General features: G+C 35.3%; 4 protein-coding genes across 4 annotated transcripts; 3 read left to right on the top strand and 1 right to left on the bottom strand.

Annotated features, from left to right (window-relative positions):
- The first annotated feature begins 722 nt into the window (after positions 1-722).
- On the top strand, positions 723-2975 carry LOC110375054 (leucine-rich repeat-containing protein 71). The gene is made up of 2 exons (XM_021333024.3): positions 723-936; positions 1421-2975. The coding sequence occupies exons 1-2, from the start codon at positions 807-809 to the stop codon at positions 2728-2730; spliced, it is 1440 nt and encodes a 479-aa protein (XP_021188699.3). The 5' UTR covers positions 723-806; the 3' UTR covers positions 2731-2975.
- A 677-nt stretch (positions 2976-3652) lies between these two features.
- Positions 3653-5785, top strand: LOC110375052 (uncharacterized). Its single transcript, XM_021333023.3, has 2 exons — positions 3653-3873; positions 4208-5785. The coding sequence occupies exons 1-2, from the start codon at positions 3741-3743 to the stop codon at positions 5482-5484; spliced, it is 1410 nt and encodes a 469-aa protein (XP_021188698.3). The 5' UTR covers positions 3653-3740; the 3' UTR covers positions 5485-5785.
- A 901-nt stretch (positions 5786-6686) lies between these two features.
- On the bottom strand, positions 6687-8653 carry LOC110375049 (leucine-rich repeat-containing protein 71). The gene is made up of 2 exons (XM_021333011.3): positions 8459-8653; positions 6687-8321 (listed from the first exon to the last, which is right to left on the bottom strand). The coding sequence occupies exons 1-2, from the start codon at positions 8580-8582 to the stop codon at positions 7036-7038; spliced, it is 1410 nt and encodes a 469-aa protein (XP_021188686.3). The 5' UTR covers positions 8583-8653; the 3' UTR covers positions 6687-7035.
- Positions 8654-8993: 340 nt separating this feature from the next.
- On the top strand, positions 8994-10985 carry LOC110375056 (uncharacterized). Its single transcript, XM_021333027.3, has 2 exons — positions 8994-9206; positions 9360-10985. Exons 1-2 carry the CDS (start codon positions 9059-9061, stop codon positions 10649-10651), a joined length of 1440 nt encoding a protein of 479 aa, XP_021188702.3. The 5' UTR covers positions 8994-9058; the 3' UTR covers positions 10652-10985.
- The last annotated feature ends 9002 nt before the right edge of the window (positions 10986-19987 follow it).

Raw genomic sequence — 19987 nt, forward strand, 5'->3', positions numbered from 1 at the left:
TAAGTTTCTGGTGATTATTGCGGTAAAGGACTCTGTTTTCTAACTTAATGAAAATCCTCACAATTCTGTTGTTTGTTAGTCATTTTCTTTTGGAAAATGAGTAAATTAAACAATTTTAAAATAAAAATTCTGATTTTTCATATAAATAATGGTTATAAGGCCCAAATGTGCTTGGGCCAAATTCCGTGCCGCTGAGTGTAATTTGAAGTGTGTGTGAATTCATGATGCAAGAACTTATTAATTGGAGATAATGAATACAGACATTTTTGAACAGCAAGAGAAATTTTACGTACTGCGAAGATAAAAATAGAATTAAAGGATCCATCTCCATCCTCAAAACCAGCCACACGAAGTTATTATATCGCTGCTAGTTTTCGCGGGGGGTGGCAGAAGGTTGTGAGGGGTGAGGGGGGGGAGGTGCTGCGCCCCGTGATAACTCGCTACTTCACCGTTTACTTATTTACATAATTACATATAATTCTCAACTGTGTGGGCAAAATATCTTATCGGGGAATTTGGTAGCTACGTTCAAAGTTTTCCAATCTTACGAAGAACAATTTGTATGGTAGAAGACGCTGTTCAATATAGATTCAATTTGGAGAACCACATGTTTTTGATCATCGAAAAAATACTGAAAATATAGCTCACTAAAAACTCTTTCAACAAACCTCTTCTCCAAGGACACAAAACAAAGAAACCAAAAAAGAAGAAAACGAGTCATTATGACGAGTTCCGTCATTTAAAGTACTCGTAATTTTCGAAGATATTTTATTTCTATAAGTATTTTTTCTAAGGTCTATTTATAAATGGATAGCTCTAGTGCGCATAGCAAGCATCCCCAACGGCCAACCCCTACAGATTTTGATGAATTTCTGCCGTGGGCCTGCCAGCAATTGTCTGTTGAGACCACAGTCGTCGTCATCAGGAGTCTTCTAAGTAAGTTTCGTATTTATCATCAGTCTTTACACTGTCCTTTTGTTGGTACACAGGCTTGACATAAAGAGAAGTTAAGTGCGGTAATCACCACCCACGCTAAAGACGGATTGAACGGATTGGACGGTGATGTCAAGACTTTCTGACTGCAGGTCTCAAAATTACACTATCAGTTTCACAATATAAATTCAATTTGATTATCTTGCTAATATTATTGCAAAAGTCTATGAGGATGTGTTTGTTACTATATCATGCTAAAACAACTGGATGGATTTTCATGAAATAAAATCCTGGATCAGTGGGCCATCTTAGGCCCGGTAGAGATTTAGCTTATGTAGAAATATATCGGATGCAGAAAGTAAATGAGAGAAAGTAGATGCTGTTGTTAATATTGTGTGAAATCCCTCAGACGCAGGATAAACCGCGGGTCGATTTAATTGTGACGCAGTGAATACTATCAAACTAACCAATATGAATTATGTTACAGAACAATATGTGAGTGTTATTGCCGAGCGACCCAAAAAAGAGAAGAAAACAAAATCCAGAGCAACATCCATGGCATCTTCATCGGAAGACGCTATAAGTGTAGTTAGAGAAGCCACTAAATCCTCAATTAATTCAGAAATCCCCATCACCATCGAAGCATTTTATGATAGCAATGGAAACCTAATACAATTACAATTCATGAACAACAAACCAATACCTAGAGAAGTTTTTAAAATAATTGGCCTGGTCGTCCCGTACCATAAGTTACTGAGGTCGATAACCATCAACAGTGGTTTAGCCATGGAGTCTATATACGAGATATCTAAATTTATAAATATTAGTCACATAACCGAAATGGTTTTAGACGGGACTGTTCTTCTTGAAGCCAACTATCATATTTTGTTGGACCACTCTTGTTTAAAATATCTCTCGCTATCAAAATGTAAAATAAACGATACTGTAGTACAAACTATCTCTTCTAAAATAGTGTACCCGAATCCCGCGTCTCATAAGCTTTCTGCCCTGAACTTAGCAACTAACAGAATTACAGACATAGGTGCTAAATATTTAGCAGATGCACTGCGAACGAACAGAAAGCTAGGCTATCTAAACTTAGCTGACAATATGATTACTGATGATGGAGCTATCAGCATTCTTAATACTTTGAAGAGTTTTGTGTTGACTAAACAAGAAGTACTAGATAGTAAGGGTAGGTTATTACAATATTTAAAAAAGAAGAATGGTCTTATAGGCGCGATTGCTAAAGAACTTTTAAAGAGTGATCAAGATAAGAAAGCAGTTAAAAAGAAGGTTGCTAAACCGTTACATACTATGTTAATGAGAAAAAATAAACAACTGGAAAAGGAATTGTCCAAGGAATGTCACGTAGTCAGTAGTTTCGAAAAGCCCTGTGGAGAACTGCGTGAAAGAGCCGCTTCTTTGGCTGAATGTCAGATAGGTTTTTTTAGTGATCCCTTCAGTGCAGAAAAAATTTATACCACTGGTAAAACTACATTTTGCTATGGTAATAACGGTCTTTGTTATTTGAATCTTGCTTACAACGATCTGACTTATGCTACTCTGAAAGTTTTGTATGAAGTTGTGGTGACTCAGAGAAACATGCAAAGGGTACCGAGAGGTTTAATCAATGTAGTCATTGAAGGTAATTTCATGCCTATTGAATGTGAAGAACTGCAAAAAATTGATGAAATACTTTCATTAGCTTTATATTACTCTTTGCCTAGACAATCGACTGTGGTAAAAAAGAGACATTCTCATTCTAACATCAAAACTGCAGATAAGTTAAATTAAAGTAAAATAATGTTTATCATCATTCTGTGAATATTCTTCTCATGTTTAGTTAACATTTCAAATATTTTTATTTTAGGTCCCAAATTTTTTTGCATGTTTTAAATTGATTGTTACATAAATGTATTTTCTAGAACTTATAATATTTTTAGATTTATGATATTTTACTTTTATGACTTGTCTTATTTTAGATTAGAATGTTATTCTAGTTTTTAAATGTATTTTGTGTTGTTTAAGTTTAAATAAAATCTTGAAAATAAACGAATCTTTTTATTTGCATTTTAACATAATGACCACGTCGAAATAATAAAAAATATCTTTCGGTCAGGGGATGTCAGCAAATGTTGTAGAAGTCTTTCATGTATTTAGATCTCACTGAGACAGCTGATATAAAACTTAAATAACTGGCTGTTTCCCGTGGTTTCACCTGCGTCTTGTGGTTGTGGTCTCGTCTATGCCACTCATTCTATAAAACAAGACGCAATATTTTGCGAAATTCTTCATAGAAGGCAGGTGATGTGTACCTTCATAAAGATCATGCTATACCGTTGCTATTTCTGTTATCACTTCTGCTGTCTCGTCCGCTGCTGCCTCCACTATTCTGCTATGTTTTGCTAAGCGTTCGTAGCCACACCAGTTTGGCGAACGCGAGTGAGTGCGAGTCACTTGTTAATGTTAGCCGAATGGCTCTTAAGTCCCTTTACCTAAATATTCTCTTATTATAATATACATTAGAAAGTCGTGTTAGTTGAATGGCTGAACCGTAGTTTAGGCCCGGGAGAAGGATGTACGATAGCTTTTGTCACCATCCCGGACGCGGTTGAAACTGGGGCAGAAGCTAGTATATTAAACAACATGTGCTAGGATTACAAACTCCTTTCTCTTCTTAACACCAAAAGGCAGAATTAAAAAGCATTCAAACACTATATTTTTGACTTCTGTCATTTTCTGGGAAATTTTCGACAATTTACAAGGAAGAATATTTTTTCTATATAGTTATATTATTAATTTAAATGGCATCACCTCGACAGCACTCGTTCAGACATAGTGGGGGTCCATCTCCTCAGGATTTTGATCATTTCTTCCCTTGGGCGTGTTCTCAACTTGGGGTCGATGCCACCATCATCGTCTTCAAGGGTCACCAGTGTTAGTATTTGGACCTTTTTCCTTATTGCCTGACATTAATAGTTTTAGCTTATTAGCTCTCCAGTACGAATTATACATCTATAGCTTTCAGTTCCGTTTTTTTTTCATGACCTAGAACAGACTCTTTGTACCCAGTTATCCTGGGGTTCCTTGTTTTAGAACAGCCCACTGTATACATATAGTATATATTTTATAGAAGGCTTGTTACAATACTTTTTATCTTTATCATATCCACCAGCAGCTTGAACACCGATATCTGAATGGTGAAAGTAGTGTAGCAAAGTAAGATTATTTTGATAAGATATATAAATCATCAACTTCCTTGTTGTTACAGCTCAATATCATAGCGTGTCAGGCAGAGAATCAAAGTCTAAACCAAAAAGCAAACCTAAGCCACATCCAGATTCAGCCACAGATTTAGACGATACGTCAGACGAGCTGTCTCCTATACTGGAGAAAGCAATGATCTTATCCATCAGACCGGTCTATGTTCAAACAATATATGATGAATATATGGAGCTAGTACAAATAAAGTTTCTTAAAAATTATTATATACCGAGAGCGGTCATGACCGTCCTTGCTCTTATGCTGCCACACCATAAAACACTGTCTTCAATTGTATTCAATAGTGGAGTAAATGCGGAAGTAATGTATGAAATATCACAGTTCTTACCAACATCTCACATCACGGAATTGTGTCTTGATTACACTTTCGTGCCTGAAGGGAACTACTACTTACTCTTAAATAATGAGGTCTTGAAACATCTTTCTGTGGCGAAATGTAAAATTAATGATGATATAGTGAAATACATTGCTGAAAAGTTAACTACTCCCTGTCCAGCTTCAAAATCACTGTCAGCATTGAACTTGTCGACAAACAAAATTACGGATATTGGAGTAAAATATTTGGCAGAAATGCTTCGATCTAACAGACGTCTCTGCTACTTAAACTTAGCAGATAACATGATTACCGATGAAGGAGCAAACAGCATTTTTGACACATTACTAGAGTTCACTTTAACTGACAAAGAAACTTTCGAAAGAAATAAGAGACTTATGACTTACTTAAGAGATAAAGCCGACTTAATTCAGAAAACTCTAAAAGAACTACAATCTGGGGATTTCGACAGAAAGAGTGCTCAAAGAAAAAAGGTAGTCAAGCAGACATTGCCGACAAAAAAGAAAACGCTTGATAAAGATCCGTCTGGAACAGCTGCCAAAAGCTTTCCTAACGTGGAGACGCATTTTTTTGAGAGAGCTGAGCTCGCGGCTGAGACTATGCTCGGACCCTTCAAAGATCCCTTCTGTTTAGAAAGCACTGTAAGAAGAGATGATAAACTATACTGCCTTGGCAACAATACTTTAGCTTATTTGAACTTAGCTTACAACAATATCACCTACAGCAGCCTCAAGAAGTTGTGTGAAGTTGTGACAACACAGAGCGTTTTAGGAAGAAAACCTAAAGGTTTAGTCAATTTGAGACTGGAAGGTAACTATTTGCCTAAATCATGTCCCGAATTATCTCAAATTGACAAAATACTGAAGGCTGAGATGCCCATTCTGAAGAGAAATTCAGAAATTTCCAAAAGGAGAACCAGTACCAGAAGATAAATATATCAGAATATTTTATTCGTATTTTAAGGTATAGAAATGTGTTGATATTGTAAGTTTTTAGATTTATGATGAATTTAAGATTTTCTTATTACGTCTTCATTTATAACTATGTTAATTGTGTTATTTCTATATATTTTGAATTTCGAGTCTCTAATTAATATATAACTTGTTTTAACGACTATTTTTAGATTCTCCTAATTTACATTAATTTGTTTTACGCTTAATTTTAGTTTGATATGTAATTTTAGATACTATTGTAGTGATAATTTCGATAGTTTCAATAAAGTTTGTTATTCGCAGTTATTTGTTTAACTTTTTACGTAAGAGGAACTGACTGAATGAGGTGTAGGTACTTGCTAGCGTTTTAAAGACTGCTGTGCGACTGTGCTTGGGATTTTATAAGGCGAGACCAGACGAACGTTTTCCCCTTGAGTATTTGCTATAGGCACAAAATAAATACCATTTATTTTGTTTGTGCTATGTGGCCGCTACTTCGACTAAATAGAGGCGCATTGTATTGATTCTCTATTAGGCAGTTGTCCCACCAACGACGAGAAAACGACTAACTATCGGCTATTTCCTCGCTCAAGAAACGTACAATAGATATACTTTCCAAGTGAACAAAAGAGATGCATATACAAATAGTTGATCGCTGACTGTTCACACTGCCGGCGAGCACTCGCTTCACTAGTTTGTCGCTGAGCGACAAAAGCTATGAAAGATAACACTCGCTCGGCGACACTCGCCAAGCGTTTAGAACTCACGCCGAGAGAGCAACCAGTGGTCATTTCTCTACAGTGCGTATCTAGCGAGCGAGAGATGCGAGTAATCGCCCGCCTCTCGCACACTCGCTTATAGCCGAGCTACACAAATATCGGAACTACGCACTCGCTCCCCGCGTCTCGCTAACTCGTTTCTAGTTCTAGCTCTACTCGTTACTCGTTAATCGTTGCCGGTGAGACAAGTGCCTTAGGCCCGCCAGCGACTCGGCGAGCACTTCCAGTGCAAGCTTGAAAAGATTGCGTCGCCGCTGGCAGCCGCGGGCTGAAACATCAGCAGCCGTTCGCGTCGCATTCTGGTGTGACTCGGGCCTTAGATTTGAAGCGAAGGTTCGGAAACAGAAGTAACGATAGGTAAATGAAACGATCAGTAAAGGAACACATCTTTAATTAAGACTAAAGAAACTTCTAAAATTACAGTCAAATCTAAAAATTAAAATACAATTAAATATCGTCATAGCGCTTAGACCATGTTCACGACCGGTTAAGTAACACTTTTTCATATTTTTTTAATGTTTTCTATAAAATATTTGAAAATATGATTATAATCAAACCAATGTAAATTAAGGTAAGTCTAAAATTAACAATACGATTAAAAATTAAGTAATTATAAATAATTACATCATCTAAATAGAAATTGCATTAAAAATAACATAATATTCTAAACGGAGGCTATTACAAAATTAGATCTAAATTGCCGTATAGCTAAAAACTTTTAAACTAAAACATGGATTAGCAATAGAACATTATGTCGCCAGACCTTAAGACATCAAGACGGCTTCGAGCTGTTCTTAGAACTAACAACTTTCTTCTTATTTACTTCTGATGGTCTTTTATACGAAGCCAAACCAGCCTCGAGAATATTATCAATCATTTCCAACTCTGTACAAGCTTCAGGCAAATAGTTACCTTCGATCCTCACATTGATCAAACCGTGTGGATTTCTGCGTAAAATATTTTGTGTCATTACCACGTCACGCAGTCTCTTAAGACTGCTGTATGTCAGGTTGTTATAAGCAAGGTTTAAATATGCCAATTTATTATTCCCAAAACAATATACTTTATTTTCTCGCGTTTCTGTGTTATCTGCACCGAAGGGATCATCGAAAGGTCCTAAGATACCTTCAGCAATAACTCCAGCTTTGTCCCAATGATGCTGCTCAATATCAGTCAAACTTCTGCCTATAGTAGACAAAGAATGAACCTTTTCTTTCTTCTTACTAAGAGCTGGTTTCGTCGCTTTTCTTTTACTTTTTTTTTCAAAATCATCCATTTGCACGCCCTGAATGTTTTTGAGAATAAGCTGTTTTTTCGCTCGTAAGTATTTCATTCGGTTTTTGTTTCTTTCAACCGTTTCTCGATCTGTTAGAGGAAATTCTAATAACATGTCAAAGATTTTACTTACTCCATCATCTGTGATCATATTGTCAGATAAATTTAAGTAAGTGAGGTGTCTATTGTACCGCAATATGTTTGCTATATGATTCGCGCCAATATCAGTGATTCTATTCGTGGCCAAATTTAATGCAGACAGGGACTTTGAAGCTGCGCATGGAGGGATTAACTTTGCAGCAATATTTTTCACTACAGCGTCATTTATTTTGCATTTTGATAAAGAAAGATATTTTATGATTCCTTTGTTTAAGAGAATGTGATAATTTGCTTCAACGAGCGTAGTACCGTCAAGACAAACTTCAGTGATGTTCGTTGTTGGCAAAAATCTTTCTATTTCATGAATTACACCTGCACTTAGTCCGCTATTGATTACAAGCGTTGTTAATGTTTTCTGGTACGGTAGTATAAAACCAATGATTTTCATAACCGTTCTGGGTATTTCAGTGTTTTTCAGAAACTTTATTTGTACCAAATGCAAAAAGTCGTTATAAGTCGTTTCGATGTAGACAGGTTTTTGAAGCATATTTATACCTTTGGTAAATCCTGAACCAATACCTCCGCCCCCTGTGAGGCTCTCTGGATCAGAAAGTGTTTCACTAGCTACTTTAGATTTGCCAGTGGCTTTATTTTTTTGGCGGTCCGCAGATGTTCTTAGATTACCTGTAAATAAGATAGACAATAACTTGATAATATCGTTGGTAGAACGCCATAAAGATTCTATGAATATTAAATGAATTACTCGTGATCAAAGTATGGTGTTATATAAGTATAGTAGAGTACACAGTTCAGTTACTTACTTTGGAAGGTCCTTGTTATAATGACAGTTGCATCTACAGATAGTTGGAAACAGGCCCAAGGTAGATAACTATCGAAGTCCTCTGGAAGTGGACGATCAGCGACTTGGCGGCTTTGCTTCTCCATTTAAAACAAAATAATATTTAGAAAATATAATCGTCAGTATAGGTTGTATCGAAAATTACGTGAAAATGACGGATGTCAAAAAGAATCTGTCGTGTATAAGATTTTTTTTGACTGGATCAAAACCTCCTTTATACAAAACCTTAAAGCTATTATTTATCATTCAGATTTTTTACTAAAGAAACTAAATTATAAATATTGGCCTCACGAATGATAAAATGGAACCTAGCACTTAAAACCCGTCCGTTATTATTTTATCATTCTCAGTAAAAATCATCAAAGATTCGTTGGTGCCAAAACAAGAAAGAAGTATGTCTACCTCAAAGACAAAACCAAGATTAACAAAAAAGTATAAATACAAATGTTGACCTCTGTCATCATTAATATTCTATCAAAGTCTTTGTATGGCATAAAGTCATCAATCATTTTTTTATATTTTACATAATTAAATTAAATATTTTCCTAATTATACTCGTATCATGATAGATCCTGGACAATGGATGCATATGCACATGCAGGCAAACACGCACAATCATCCAAGCCCAACTGATTTCGATACTTATTTACCATGGGCTTGCAACCAGATGGCTGTCGAAATGAGGATTGTCGTTACCAAAACAGCTATGAGTAAGTATTTGTTTCCTTCAGTCCACATATAATAAAGTGTTCTTGAGTGAACCCTCTGATACCTATAAGTATGAATAAGGAGGTGCGGGAAGTTGTATAGGCCACATACGCGTTTGTAGTGCCCATGTTATATAAAGTCTTTAATTACTACAGGTGAATATGTAAGCGTAGTAGCAAGCGATCGCACCAAAATAAAGAAACCAAAAAAAGCAAAGAAACGGTCTCCATCAGAAGACGGTAGTTCCCAAAGTTCCAGCGGCAATTATAACATCCCATCACTCGTCTCCGGAGCCGACGATATCGTCAACATACATGCAATCTATGATCAGTTCATGAACCTAGTACAAATCAAATTTGTAAAAAACAAGTACATACCAAGAGAAGTAATTAAAATAATAACACTACTAGTCCCTATGTACAAATACTTGACATCTATTACGATCGACTGTGGCTTGCGCGTGGGCACGATCTACGACATATCTCAACTCCTACCTGTATCTAAAGTCACAGAATTATGTTTAGATAATACGGATGTTGTTGAAGCTAATTATTACATTCTATTGAATGAGCCTATCCTAAAACATTTGTCCTTAGCAAAATGTAATCTTAATGATGAAGTTATTAGACTGATAGCTGAAAGAATTATTTATCCTTGTCCTGCGTCTAAATCATTAACCGTGCTTAACTTGTCGACTAACGAAATCACAGACGTTGGTGCAAAATACTTAGCAGAAGCATTACGTTCAAACCGACGTCTCGCTTACTTAAATCTATCTGACAATCAGATTACCGACGTAGGAGCCGGTTACATTTTTGACATATTAATAGAATTTCCCCTAACTAGCCAGGAAACGTTCGATAAAAAATCAAGGCTTATGATATACTTGAAAGAGAAGAAGGACTTATTTCTCATTACTATTAACGATCTCAGAATAATGGACAGTGAAAAGAAGTCAACAAAAAAAGGTAAGGCTGTTAAATCACAAGCGTCGACCACAATTAAGAGGAAGCAATCAACGCCTTTCAGAGATAAAAGTTCAACACATGCAGATGCTGGCATGTCGCTCAATGAAAGAGCAGAAGCGATAGTCCAGGAACTGATGGGACCCTTGTTCGATCCCTTTGATCGTAATAACACTGTTATGCGAGACGATGAACTCTGTTGTCGCGGTAATAACACTCTCTGTTATCTGAACGTAGCTTTCAATGATCTTACTATTGCCAGCGTGGTGAAGTTGCGTGATGTGCTGGTGGCGCAGAAAGAGATGAATAGGAACCCAAAGGGTCTGGTTAACGTTAGGCTGGAAGGTAACTATTTGCCTACATGGTGTGCAGAGATGCAAGATATTGATGCAATGCTCGAGGCTAATTTGTCAACTTTCAAGAGAACATCTATTGTTAAAAAGAAAACTGCTAGGAGCACCCCTAGCAAGAGCAGCAGTTAATTTTAATCATTTTTATTTTTAAGCATTTAGGGTAATTTTAAATATTGATTTCGTAGCAAGTATGTTGTAGATCTAATTGTTATATTTTTCTTAATTTAGATATTAGAAAATCGTGAATTATTATAATCATGGAATTTTAAAATTAGATATTTTATTAATGTTTAAATTATACTTCCATTATTTTAATGCTTAGATTAATTTTAGATTTTACCTAATCATGAACTACAAGTACTTAGGGTACTTGTAATTTAATATTAACTTAGCATAATTTTAGATTTACCTACTTATACGTCTAATTTTAATTTTAGATTTAATTTCAATTATTATACTTAATTTTAATTAAATTAATATATTCCTCCACCTTTTTTTATTTAGACAAAATTATAATTAGGTATTGCTTATGGCGTTTTTAGGGTAGCGAATGTTTTGCTCTATTTCTTCGCATCCGCGAGGTACCTACGTGGCTGAGTTTGCATTTTTGCATGCGACAAGTTTTTTGCCGTGTTGACTCGCAAAATCAAGCGACCAAATCCGAGTATCTGAAAGGAATCTTACAGATGCTAGTTTTCGTAACATAAGCTTCATAGCTAACCTAACCGTCTCTTAACAAAACCAATCGATTCTCGTCATTTAACCGGGAAATCGTCCTCAATTCTTACCAAACCTCGTCAAGTTCCTGAAATAAAATCGTCCTAAAAATTCGCGCTCAAAAAAGTTGTACCCTCACTAACAAATCAGTGTGGTAGTGAATAGCGACGTAAGTGCGGGGGCGAGGCGCGGGGCGGGGGTCGCGCGTCGATATTCCCGCTCGCTCGGAAGCCATCTTAAAATATAAGTGCCTCCCGCGCCCCTCGCCTCCTTAGACGCTCGCTTTTTCAAACTCCGCCGGTGTGCGGTGTGGGGTCGTCAACATTTTGTTGTAGATTGTTTTAGTGGTTTTTTTAGAGATGAAAACCATTTCGTTTGGTAAAGTGTTATTGTTTAGATTTTGGATAGTTATAGCAATGTTGAAAATAGTCATTGAGATTGTTTTGGGTAGATATTGCATAATTCTGAATAATGCATGAGAAGTAGAAAATTGACATGTTGTTTGGTTAATTCATTTTAATAAATTACTTTTGTGTTCAAATTGAGAATAAAACGCAATAGTAAAGTAACATTTATCACTTTTTCACCTTTACAGTCAAGACCATTACTTCATCACATCTAAAAAAACCGCCTTCATTATTATGTACTATTTTTGGTCACGGTGCTATCTATTTTTGCCATTTACCATACATCTTTACCGGCAGTCGGCTCATGGCTAAACATTTTGTATGACGACTTTTGTATCCGTACTCGATCATATTATGACTATCACAATAGATTTTCTATGATAAACGGTCCCTTATAATCAGCTTTATTAAATTTTCTCATAACTAGCCTGAAATAGCACAGACATTCACTGAGCACAGTGTAACATTATTTTGTAAGAAACACAAAAATTGCACAAAACCTACTTTCGGTATTGTACCTTTGTAGAAAAATATATGATGTTTATGCATTGAATCTTTAATAAATTATTATTATTAACTGAGAACCATAGAATTTAATTTTGCGCAATATTCAATAGCAACTTTATATTTCCGCTAAACCCGATCTTGTAAATAAAGCAGATGATCCCAACGAGAGCGTTCTAGCTATTCAATTAAATTACACAGAGTTTACGCTGAATTCTCTAAATATTTCATCGCAATCTAAAGTACAAAGTTAGACAATAGATATTTATAACCACTTACCAAAGTTCCAAGCCGCTATATTTATTCAGTGGGCTGGAAACTTTTATATCTGAAATACGCATCTTAAAGATCATAAACTTGCCAAGTTGCCGTAGAGGCTGAATCAATACGGCATTAACGCACACACGCAAACTCACACCCACCGATGCAATGCAAAAACTATTGAAATGAAAATATAAGCTCACATTTACATCTGGTGCACGCACACAGAGACAGCTCAGGTGTATACATGAGCCGCGGTGCCTCCCCCCCCTCACCCTCTCACCCCCGCGCTGTTCCGTGCGCCTTAGACGTTGGCTTTTTACATGAGTATAAGCAGCCGGGCGGGAGTCGCAAACATTTGGCGTAACGCGGTTTCGGACGGAAAATTTCAATATTTTTTTATTTTGATGTAATATTTATTCCGTGTCAACCGCACATGTTCTCACATAAGTTCTCTTATGAAAATAAATTGCTTAAACCTTTGCGCAAAATCTTGTAGAATAAGTTACTAATTCACAAAGCTACGTCAAAGTTGTACACTTCATACAAATCAAGTTTGTAGTACAGAAATTGTTCCACATAAAAAGATACTTTTTGTCAAGAAAAAAATATCAAAGAAATGTCCAAGACTGTCTCAACACCCTTCAACAAAAACCAGTTTTTTTACAATCCGTATCTTAATTTTTATTTGTGTATCTGACCATCCCTTTATAAATACGACAGGTTTTGAAAAAAGCGAGGGACTTTGATAGCCGACAGCCGTGTGGGAATTTGAGTTCAAAAATTGTATCTCTTGGACAATTCTTGGACAACCTGTCTTTATAGAAGAATCAATCTAGTTTTTTTGAAACCAGTTTGATTTATAAGAATTTATTTTATCAGGATTCGGGTTAAGTTGTATGGATTTCCAGTTTATTTGAGTTTTAGGGTCATGAGAACTAAGAGGTTATGAGAAAATACTTTTAGCTGTAGGGTTTTCGGTCTTAGACTTTTTTGGGTTTTGATCTTTCTTCCAGCATTACAAGTTTTTTTCTAAAGGTATTCAAGTAATCCATTGAATGATTGTTTCACATTCATTTATTTATCCATAGTTCTAATATTTTTGCTAGATAATAAAATACTCTCAAAATACTATTTAACCAATTTGAATTATATGATTGATTATCGCAATCATTGTTTTTTTTTTAGTAAAAAAATAATATCATAAAAACAATTTTAAAAAGACAATAAAATAATTTTATAAAAAAATATTAGTGTCAGTTTTTGATCCCTCTTAATTTTTTATGTTTTTTTAAACATCACACCCTATTAAACACAACAATTAACTTTGGACAGGTTCAAGTTTTTACATTAAAATTCCCACGTAGGTAGACTTGAACCAGTTTCTTTGAAATCTTTGGACTCTCATTGTCATTCCTTAAGAACTTGACAATATCAAGTTGATGTAACCTGTTTTATGAGAAAATTGGGGTGACACAGGTGAATTTTGGGCATTTGAATAGATAACAATAAAAAAATAAAATGTGTAAAGAAGGATTTCGTTGTAAGTGTAACCTGTCAGTAGTGATTTGATAGTTAGAAGTGTCGGATAGTTAAAGTAGTAGTGAAGTTTATTTAGTAGTTTCGGTGTTTTTATTAAACTTACGTGAATTAAATTAGGAAGTGAAGATGTAATAAATGTGTCTTTGTGAAATTATGTGTGATGTGAACTTAAAATAGCGTCTTACAATGTCTTGTCTAATGTGCCTTCAACAGTAATAAAAAGTGGAGCTAACTGAAAAGTGTCGAAGTGAAGTGTTAAACTGATGTGAGTCTTGTGTAAATACTCACTGTAAGTTTTATTCGTTATCTTATTAAAAATACACAGCGTGAAATGTAATTGACTTACGTAAAATATTGATGTACTTAACATACATGTACATAAGCATTGAAATTGCGGTCTCATATTATTTTAAATCGTATAAATATTACATTTATGTACTTTAGCAATCACACTAATTGCGCAATTCTATAAATAAATAACAACAGTCACCCACGCTATGGCATCCCATGAAAACAAAACCCAGATTACCAGACAAGTTAAAATTCATACGCGTCTCATATTATGAAAACAACGCAATACCCTAATTAGGCATTTAATTATAAATCCGCCATGAATTCTTAACCGACTAGACATATTAAAATTTCACTTCCCCCATCCTAACTACGCCTATAGCGTATCGCGAGGCCCCATCTCCGCTGTCTTTCTAAGGGGACCGCATAAAATAGTTATAGAGGGTAGGGGGAGCTACTTAACCGTTTTTAGGAGACACCCCGCCCGACGCAGAAACTCCCTGCTACTTCAACCCCATTTCCTGCTCCCAACCCCCTCAGCCAAGGGGTCGGGACGTACTATAACTATCGCATATATTTTTGCAAAATACAATTCTTACCGTGGGTTGACGATACCTGCGATTTTATAGTTGCGTTCCAAATTTAAATGCGCGCCGTTCATTGGTGTTTTTGTTTCTGTAGTTGTGTGCGGGGGGTGTTCGAAATTTGAATTCGGGTCGCGCGATTTAGTTTTAATTTGGCGGGTTTTTGGGTAGAAAAGGATGTTTTTGTTAGTGCGTATGAGTTTTGCATGATAAGTCAGTCCCCTAGGAGGTGAACGCTGATTTTTAATACATACGAATTTTATGAATCCCCAAGGGTAGGATTTCTAATTTTCTATAATAATATGAATAGGTCGTTTTGAAAATATATAAAATTATGCTATTGCAAGTGTAAGACAATATTTATTGAAAGAATGTCCATAGAGCTTCTTGTCAGCTCTTCACCATAAGGCCCAATTTTTGGGAACCTTGCACCTAGCTTTTGACGTTTCGTAAAAACTTGCTTTAGCAATCTAAAGTAAAAAAAAAAACACCGCCCAGCTATCATTCAAAAATGTTTGGTCGGCCGAAGCTTGTAAAGTCTGACTACCAATCTTACAAAAATCTGAATCACAAAATAAGAGTTACAGGGACCTACTTAAGTTGTAGAAGCCGATCCTAACATAGCTGTTAAAAAGAACATTTAAAATCTTTAAATAAACTCCAATCAGTTCTTAAAAAATATGTCTAGGATGGAAAAGAATTGGCACGTAAAATCTTTAAATTGACTAAAATCAGTTCTCAACAGATATTTCTACAATCCCTTGTCCAGTGATTAATATAATCCAAGGTTAATTTACTACTTATTAATAGAATGTTGTTACATTAGAGCAACGGCTTCGTATGTGCTAATTAATTTCATATCGATAAAGGGAAAACTCACATAACAGTGTTATGTACGTAACTTCAAGAAAAGTATTATTCAACGTTTTTACTTGAAATACGGTACTTATTATCACGAATAACTATTTAAAATTTCATTTCAAGTTATACAATTCGTAAATAAAATCGTCATCTATTTTTATTTAATCCTTTTGCTAACAATCTATGCTAATCCATTTTTGTTAAAGAACGGACTTCGAAGCTGTTTTATAGAGCCTAAAACACCACTAAACATTATAGACTTTATTCTGGTAGTTTTGGGCTGATGAACTGTCTTTTAGGTATACTTAGGAAAGTATTTTAGTACATTCACTATAATTAATGGTTGAGTAACTTTCATGCCTTCGCATTTTTCTAGTTTAACACATTCGCTAACTTAAAAATACCAACTATCAAGTGAATACTCGTAATCCACAGAGAATTGCTCCCTAATAAATTGACAATGATAAATCCATACGTAGGTACTCATATATTCTGAATGTCACTATCTCCGAAACCTCTTTTAATTTAATATCATATACTATCTTTAAAGCTTTTTGCATTTAAAAGTATTTTTTAGTGTTAAATTAGGAAAAAACCCAGTCGTCGCTTTTCACCTTTTTCCTTCTTCAAAGAATGCTCCTGTCTACACGATTCATAATCCTACATTAATGCCACAGCCATAGTTCCTGTTTTGATAGAGGGCGCGTCCGACTGCCGTTTCACGAAAAACCCATACGTTTGAAATTTATTATTAACGTAAGGGCTACCTTTTCCCCTTTTCTGGTTAGTTGTTTTAATTTTACGTCTATTTAAAGTTATCCCTTTGTGTTACGTCGTTATGTCGTTTCTCGAGATGAGTTACTTAATTTAGATATGTTTTAAACACTAATGTCCTTAGGTACTACAAAAACTTTTAAACGTCTAGTCTGTTGAACACTTGTCTAAAATGATGACAGATTATGACGTTGAAATAAGGTCCATTTTGCAGCCACCCTTTTTTTAGACAAGTGTTCAATAGATGTTTAAGTTTTTGTAGTAACTTACGCAAGGCCTTAAAGATTGTGTGGTCCTTCAAGACAACCAACTACGTGGTAAAAAGTCGGTTTGTGTAAAGATTTATAGTGCTATCACAAATAAAATAAGTTTGGCATGGTTTTTATATATATAAAAAAAAAAACAAACACAAGAATAGGTTTTTAAACACATATGGAATGTCTGTTTATCCGTTAATAACAATATCATAAATATTTAAAAATAATCCTTCGCTACTACATAATACTTATACTACTCTGTTGTGTTGTAAATCAGCGAGCAAAAGCTAGTATGTTACAAGACAAAGGAAATGTGTATGTGGGGAGGATACATTGTATGAAAGATGATACAACTTGAGATGTGAATACGAAGATGTTGATTCGTTTATATATCATCTATCATACGAAAGACGTGTCAAACGTGTTTAACTTTTTTGTACTTATGTAACGTAATAACTATAAATTTTTAGGTATCAATATAGCCGTAAAATTCTTAGAAAGAGTGAAAATTCTTAGAAAAGAGTGTGCTAAGTATGAATGTGGAAGGATGGAGAGGCAGAGGTAGACCGAGGAGAAGATGGATTGATTGCCTGAAAGAGGACATGAAGCAGAAGGGAGTGGATGTAAGTATGACGTCAGACAGAGACGAATGGAAGAAAAAGACATTTTTGCGCCGACTCCAAATGACTTGGGAACAGGGCAGGAAGATGATGATAGCCGTAAAATTCTTAGGCTGAGGCTACAGTTAGACAGTTGCTCCATGTAAAGCACTGGTTCTGCATCTAAAAAGACTGGATTACCGTCTCCAAGATTATGAAAAGAAAAGACTACTTATAAGCAAATAGCCGAGAAATCTCGAAGGTTCTATGTGCCTACTACCTACACCGCGATCCCTTTTTCCTTCCCTCATTATTATTCATTAATCCTCACAGATAAGACAGTAATTCTACCATGAATAGTCACACATAGACACTAAACCTACATAATCTCCATACAACATAAAACTTCATCATATGTGGAGACTCCCAAGATGATATTAATATAAGATGGTAGGGTTATAACCGGGGAAACTTCGTCTAAAACATACAAGCGATATTCCACCTTATTTCGTAAGCTACAGGGGTGGTTTTGGCGTGTATAGAAGGGGTGGTTGAAGGAGATTCGCGGTGGGGTGGGTACTCTTGTGGGGTGAATGTAAAAACCACCCCGCGATCGACTTATATGCTGTACCAAGACGCGAGAGCTGTTCTTGTAGATAGGGGTTCGTGCAAAATTTTAATCGGAATATGTCGAGTAGGTACTTATATAAATTATTACACCTATATCACTAACATGTAATGTTTTGCAGTTTGACAAGTTTATGTCAAGAATATTAAAATATCAAAAGCCGCTGTAAAACCATAAAGTGATCGTTTACGTATCAGTCGGTGCACTCATTTATGCTAAATCCCTGATTGTATAAGTATTATGAAAGCTTCATTTTTATGGAACCAAGCAGGAGTGTATCTGAATTGATCTCGGTTGGAAGGACATCCAGCTTGATACTCAAGATCGAAATGTATAGAAAGGTTTTTAGCGAATCATTATTTAAAAATAACGGCATAAAAATATAATATTTATTTATATTATTTCTTTTAACAATCTCGCTATGAAACAGCTAGAATAAGTAGATATTGTAGACAGATTATGTAACACGAAAACACCTACATATTAACACAGTAAAACTAGTTATTACTTTTCTTTTGTTCCCCTTTAAGATAAACTAAGTACAAAAATCGCACTTACACCACTCCCCAGAGCGCTCGACACGGCACCCCCGCAAATTTTACGTCGCCTCGTGCCTCGCGCCTCGCTCTACATATTTATTATATACATCGTCTTGTCTGTATGTATGTATGTATGTACAAAGACGGTAATTACGTATATTACGCTTTGACGTTCATTTATTTAGTGCGAAATGGATGTTTGGATGGTAAAATATGGGTGTGCTATATCTCAATTTCTAGTTCTCCAATAAATAGTAGGTAGATCATTGGGGAGAAAACTTTTTGTGTTAAGATAGGTACTTATCTATTGTATTTGAAAAAATATAAACATACGAATTATATAACAACCTCCTCCTTTTTGGGAAGTCGCTTAAAAATATGTATTTTTCGTATAACATTTTTCTTCTAAGTAGGTACAATATTGACATCTAACCGTGGGATTCAATGGGAATAGCGAATGGGATCCATTGGGAATACCCACATAAAAAAGTGGGATCCAACGGGAATGACTCAAATATTGACTATACCATAAATATATTGTTGATCGACAAGTTTCAAAGATAAAATTGTCACTGTCATTTTACTGAGGCTGAAGCTAAGCTAAAATGAAAATGGATTATGAATGCGATAAATACTTGCAACTGTTCAAAAAAGGTGTCATGTTTGAGTCCAAGAACCTGTTACAACGCCTCTTAGCAAACATCTTATATTCTTTCTTCCTCTTTCAATATTTTTATAAGTCATCATAATTCACTAGCTCGCTTTGTTTGACGTTTATATAGCGTTTACGTTTACGCAGATCTATCAGTTACTTTATCCGATTTTTTTTTACATTAGGTACGAACAGACAGATTTTCGCTGCTATAGCAAAAGTGAAAAAATTACTTAAAAACTTAACTCGAACAAACAAAAAACAAAAACCTGGTGATACCTGGTACCTGACCATCTATCCAACGCCTGGATTTCTTTAGTATCGAACCAAAAACGCTTTCCTATAACCCTCACTCCAAAAATCCCCTAGCAAAAACTCCCACGCCTTACAAAATTTCAATAAGACCCAACTATCCTAAACTTAGCTCCTATCCCTAACTATCCAATACTATCCAATACAAAATTTTTAACATAACCTAAAGTAGCAAGAATTCATTACATCACAACATAGCCTTATGTACCGTCAGCAAAGCAAACTTGCTGCGATACATAAATTTTATTGCCATAATCTTGGTCCGCCGCAAGATTCACTGGGTGGAAATTTTAAGATATACGCGTTTGGTAGCGTTGGCAAAACAGTTTTTGGTTAGTACTGTTTATTTTGTTTCAAATAATGAAATAATACGGGGTAGTTGCAATGTATTAAATTGGCTTCGGTAAAGTGAAGATACCTACATCAAATGGTGTAACAAATAAAAATATAATTATAAAAATATAATTATTGTCTATGGATTTATGACAAGTGTAGTGTACCATGGAGTTTCTTGCCCGTTCTTCTCCATAGGAAGCT

Source organism: Helicoverpa armigera, chromosome 26, assembly GCF_030705265.1.
Source record: "Helicoverpa armigera isolate CAAS_96S chromosome 26, ASM3070526v1, whole genome shotgun sequence".
Taxonomy (NCBI): domain Eukaryota; kingdom Metazoa; phylum Arthropoda; class Insecta; order Lepidoptera; family Noctuidae; genus Helicoverpa; species Helicoverpa armigera.

What these genes read in the sequence shown, in the direction of transcription:
- LOC110375054 (XM_021333024.3), top strand. Translation starts at nt 807, where the DNA reads ATGGATAGCTCTAGTGCGCATAGCAAGCATCCCCAACGGCCAACCCCT. An exon ending in CGTCATCAGGAGTCTTCTAA is followed by an intron (nt 937 to 1,420) that starts GTAAGTTTCGTA and finishes ATTATGTTACAG; the next exon opens with AACAATATGTGAGTGTTATT.
- LOC110375052 (XM_021333023.3), top strand. Translation starts at nt 3,741, where the DNA reads ATGGCATCACCTCGACAGCACTCGTTCAGACATAGTGGGGGTCCATCT. An exon ending in CGTCTTCAAGGGTCACCAGT is followed by an intron (nt 3,874 to 4,207) that starts GTTAGTATTTGG and finishes TTGTTGTTACAG; the next exon opens with CTCAATATCATAGCGTGTCA.
- LOC110375049 (XM_021333011.3), bottom strand. Translation starts at nt 8,582, where the DNA reads ATGGAGAAGCAAAGCCGCCAAGTCGCTGATCGTCCACTTCCAGAGGAC. An exon ending in TATAACAAGGACCTTCCAAA is followed by an intron (nt 8,322 to 8,458) that starts GTAAGTAACTGA and finishes TCTTATTTACAG; the next exon opens with GTAATCTAAGAACATCTGCG.
- LOC110375056 (XM_021333027.3), top strand. Translation starts at nt 9,059, where the DNA reads ATGATAGATCCTGGACAATGGATGCATATGCACATGCAGGCAAACACG. An exon ending in CGTTACCAAAACAGCTATGA is followed by an intron (nt 9,207 to 9,359) that starts GTAAGTATTTGT and finishes TAATTACTACAG; the next exon opens with GTGAATATGTAAGCGTAGTA.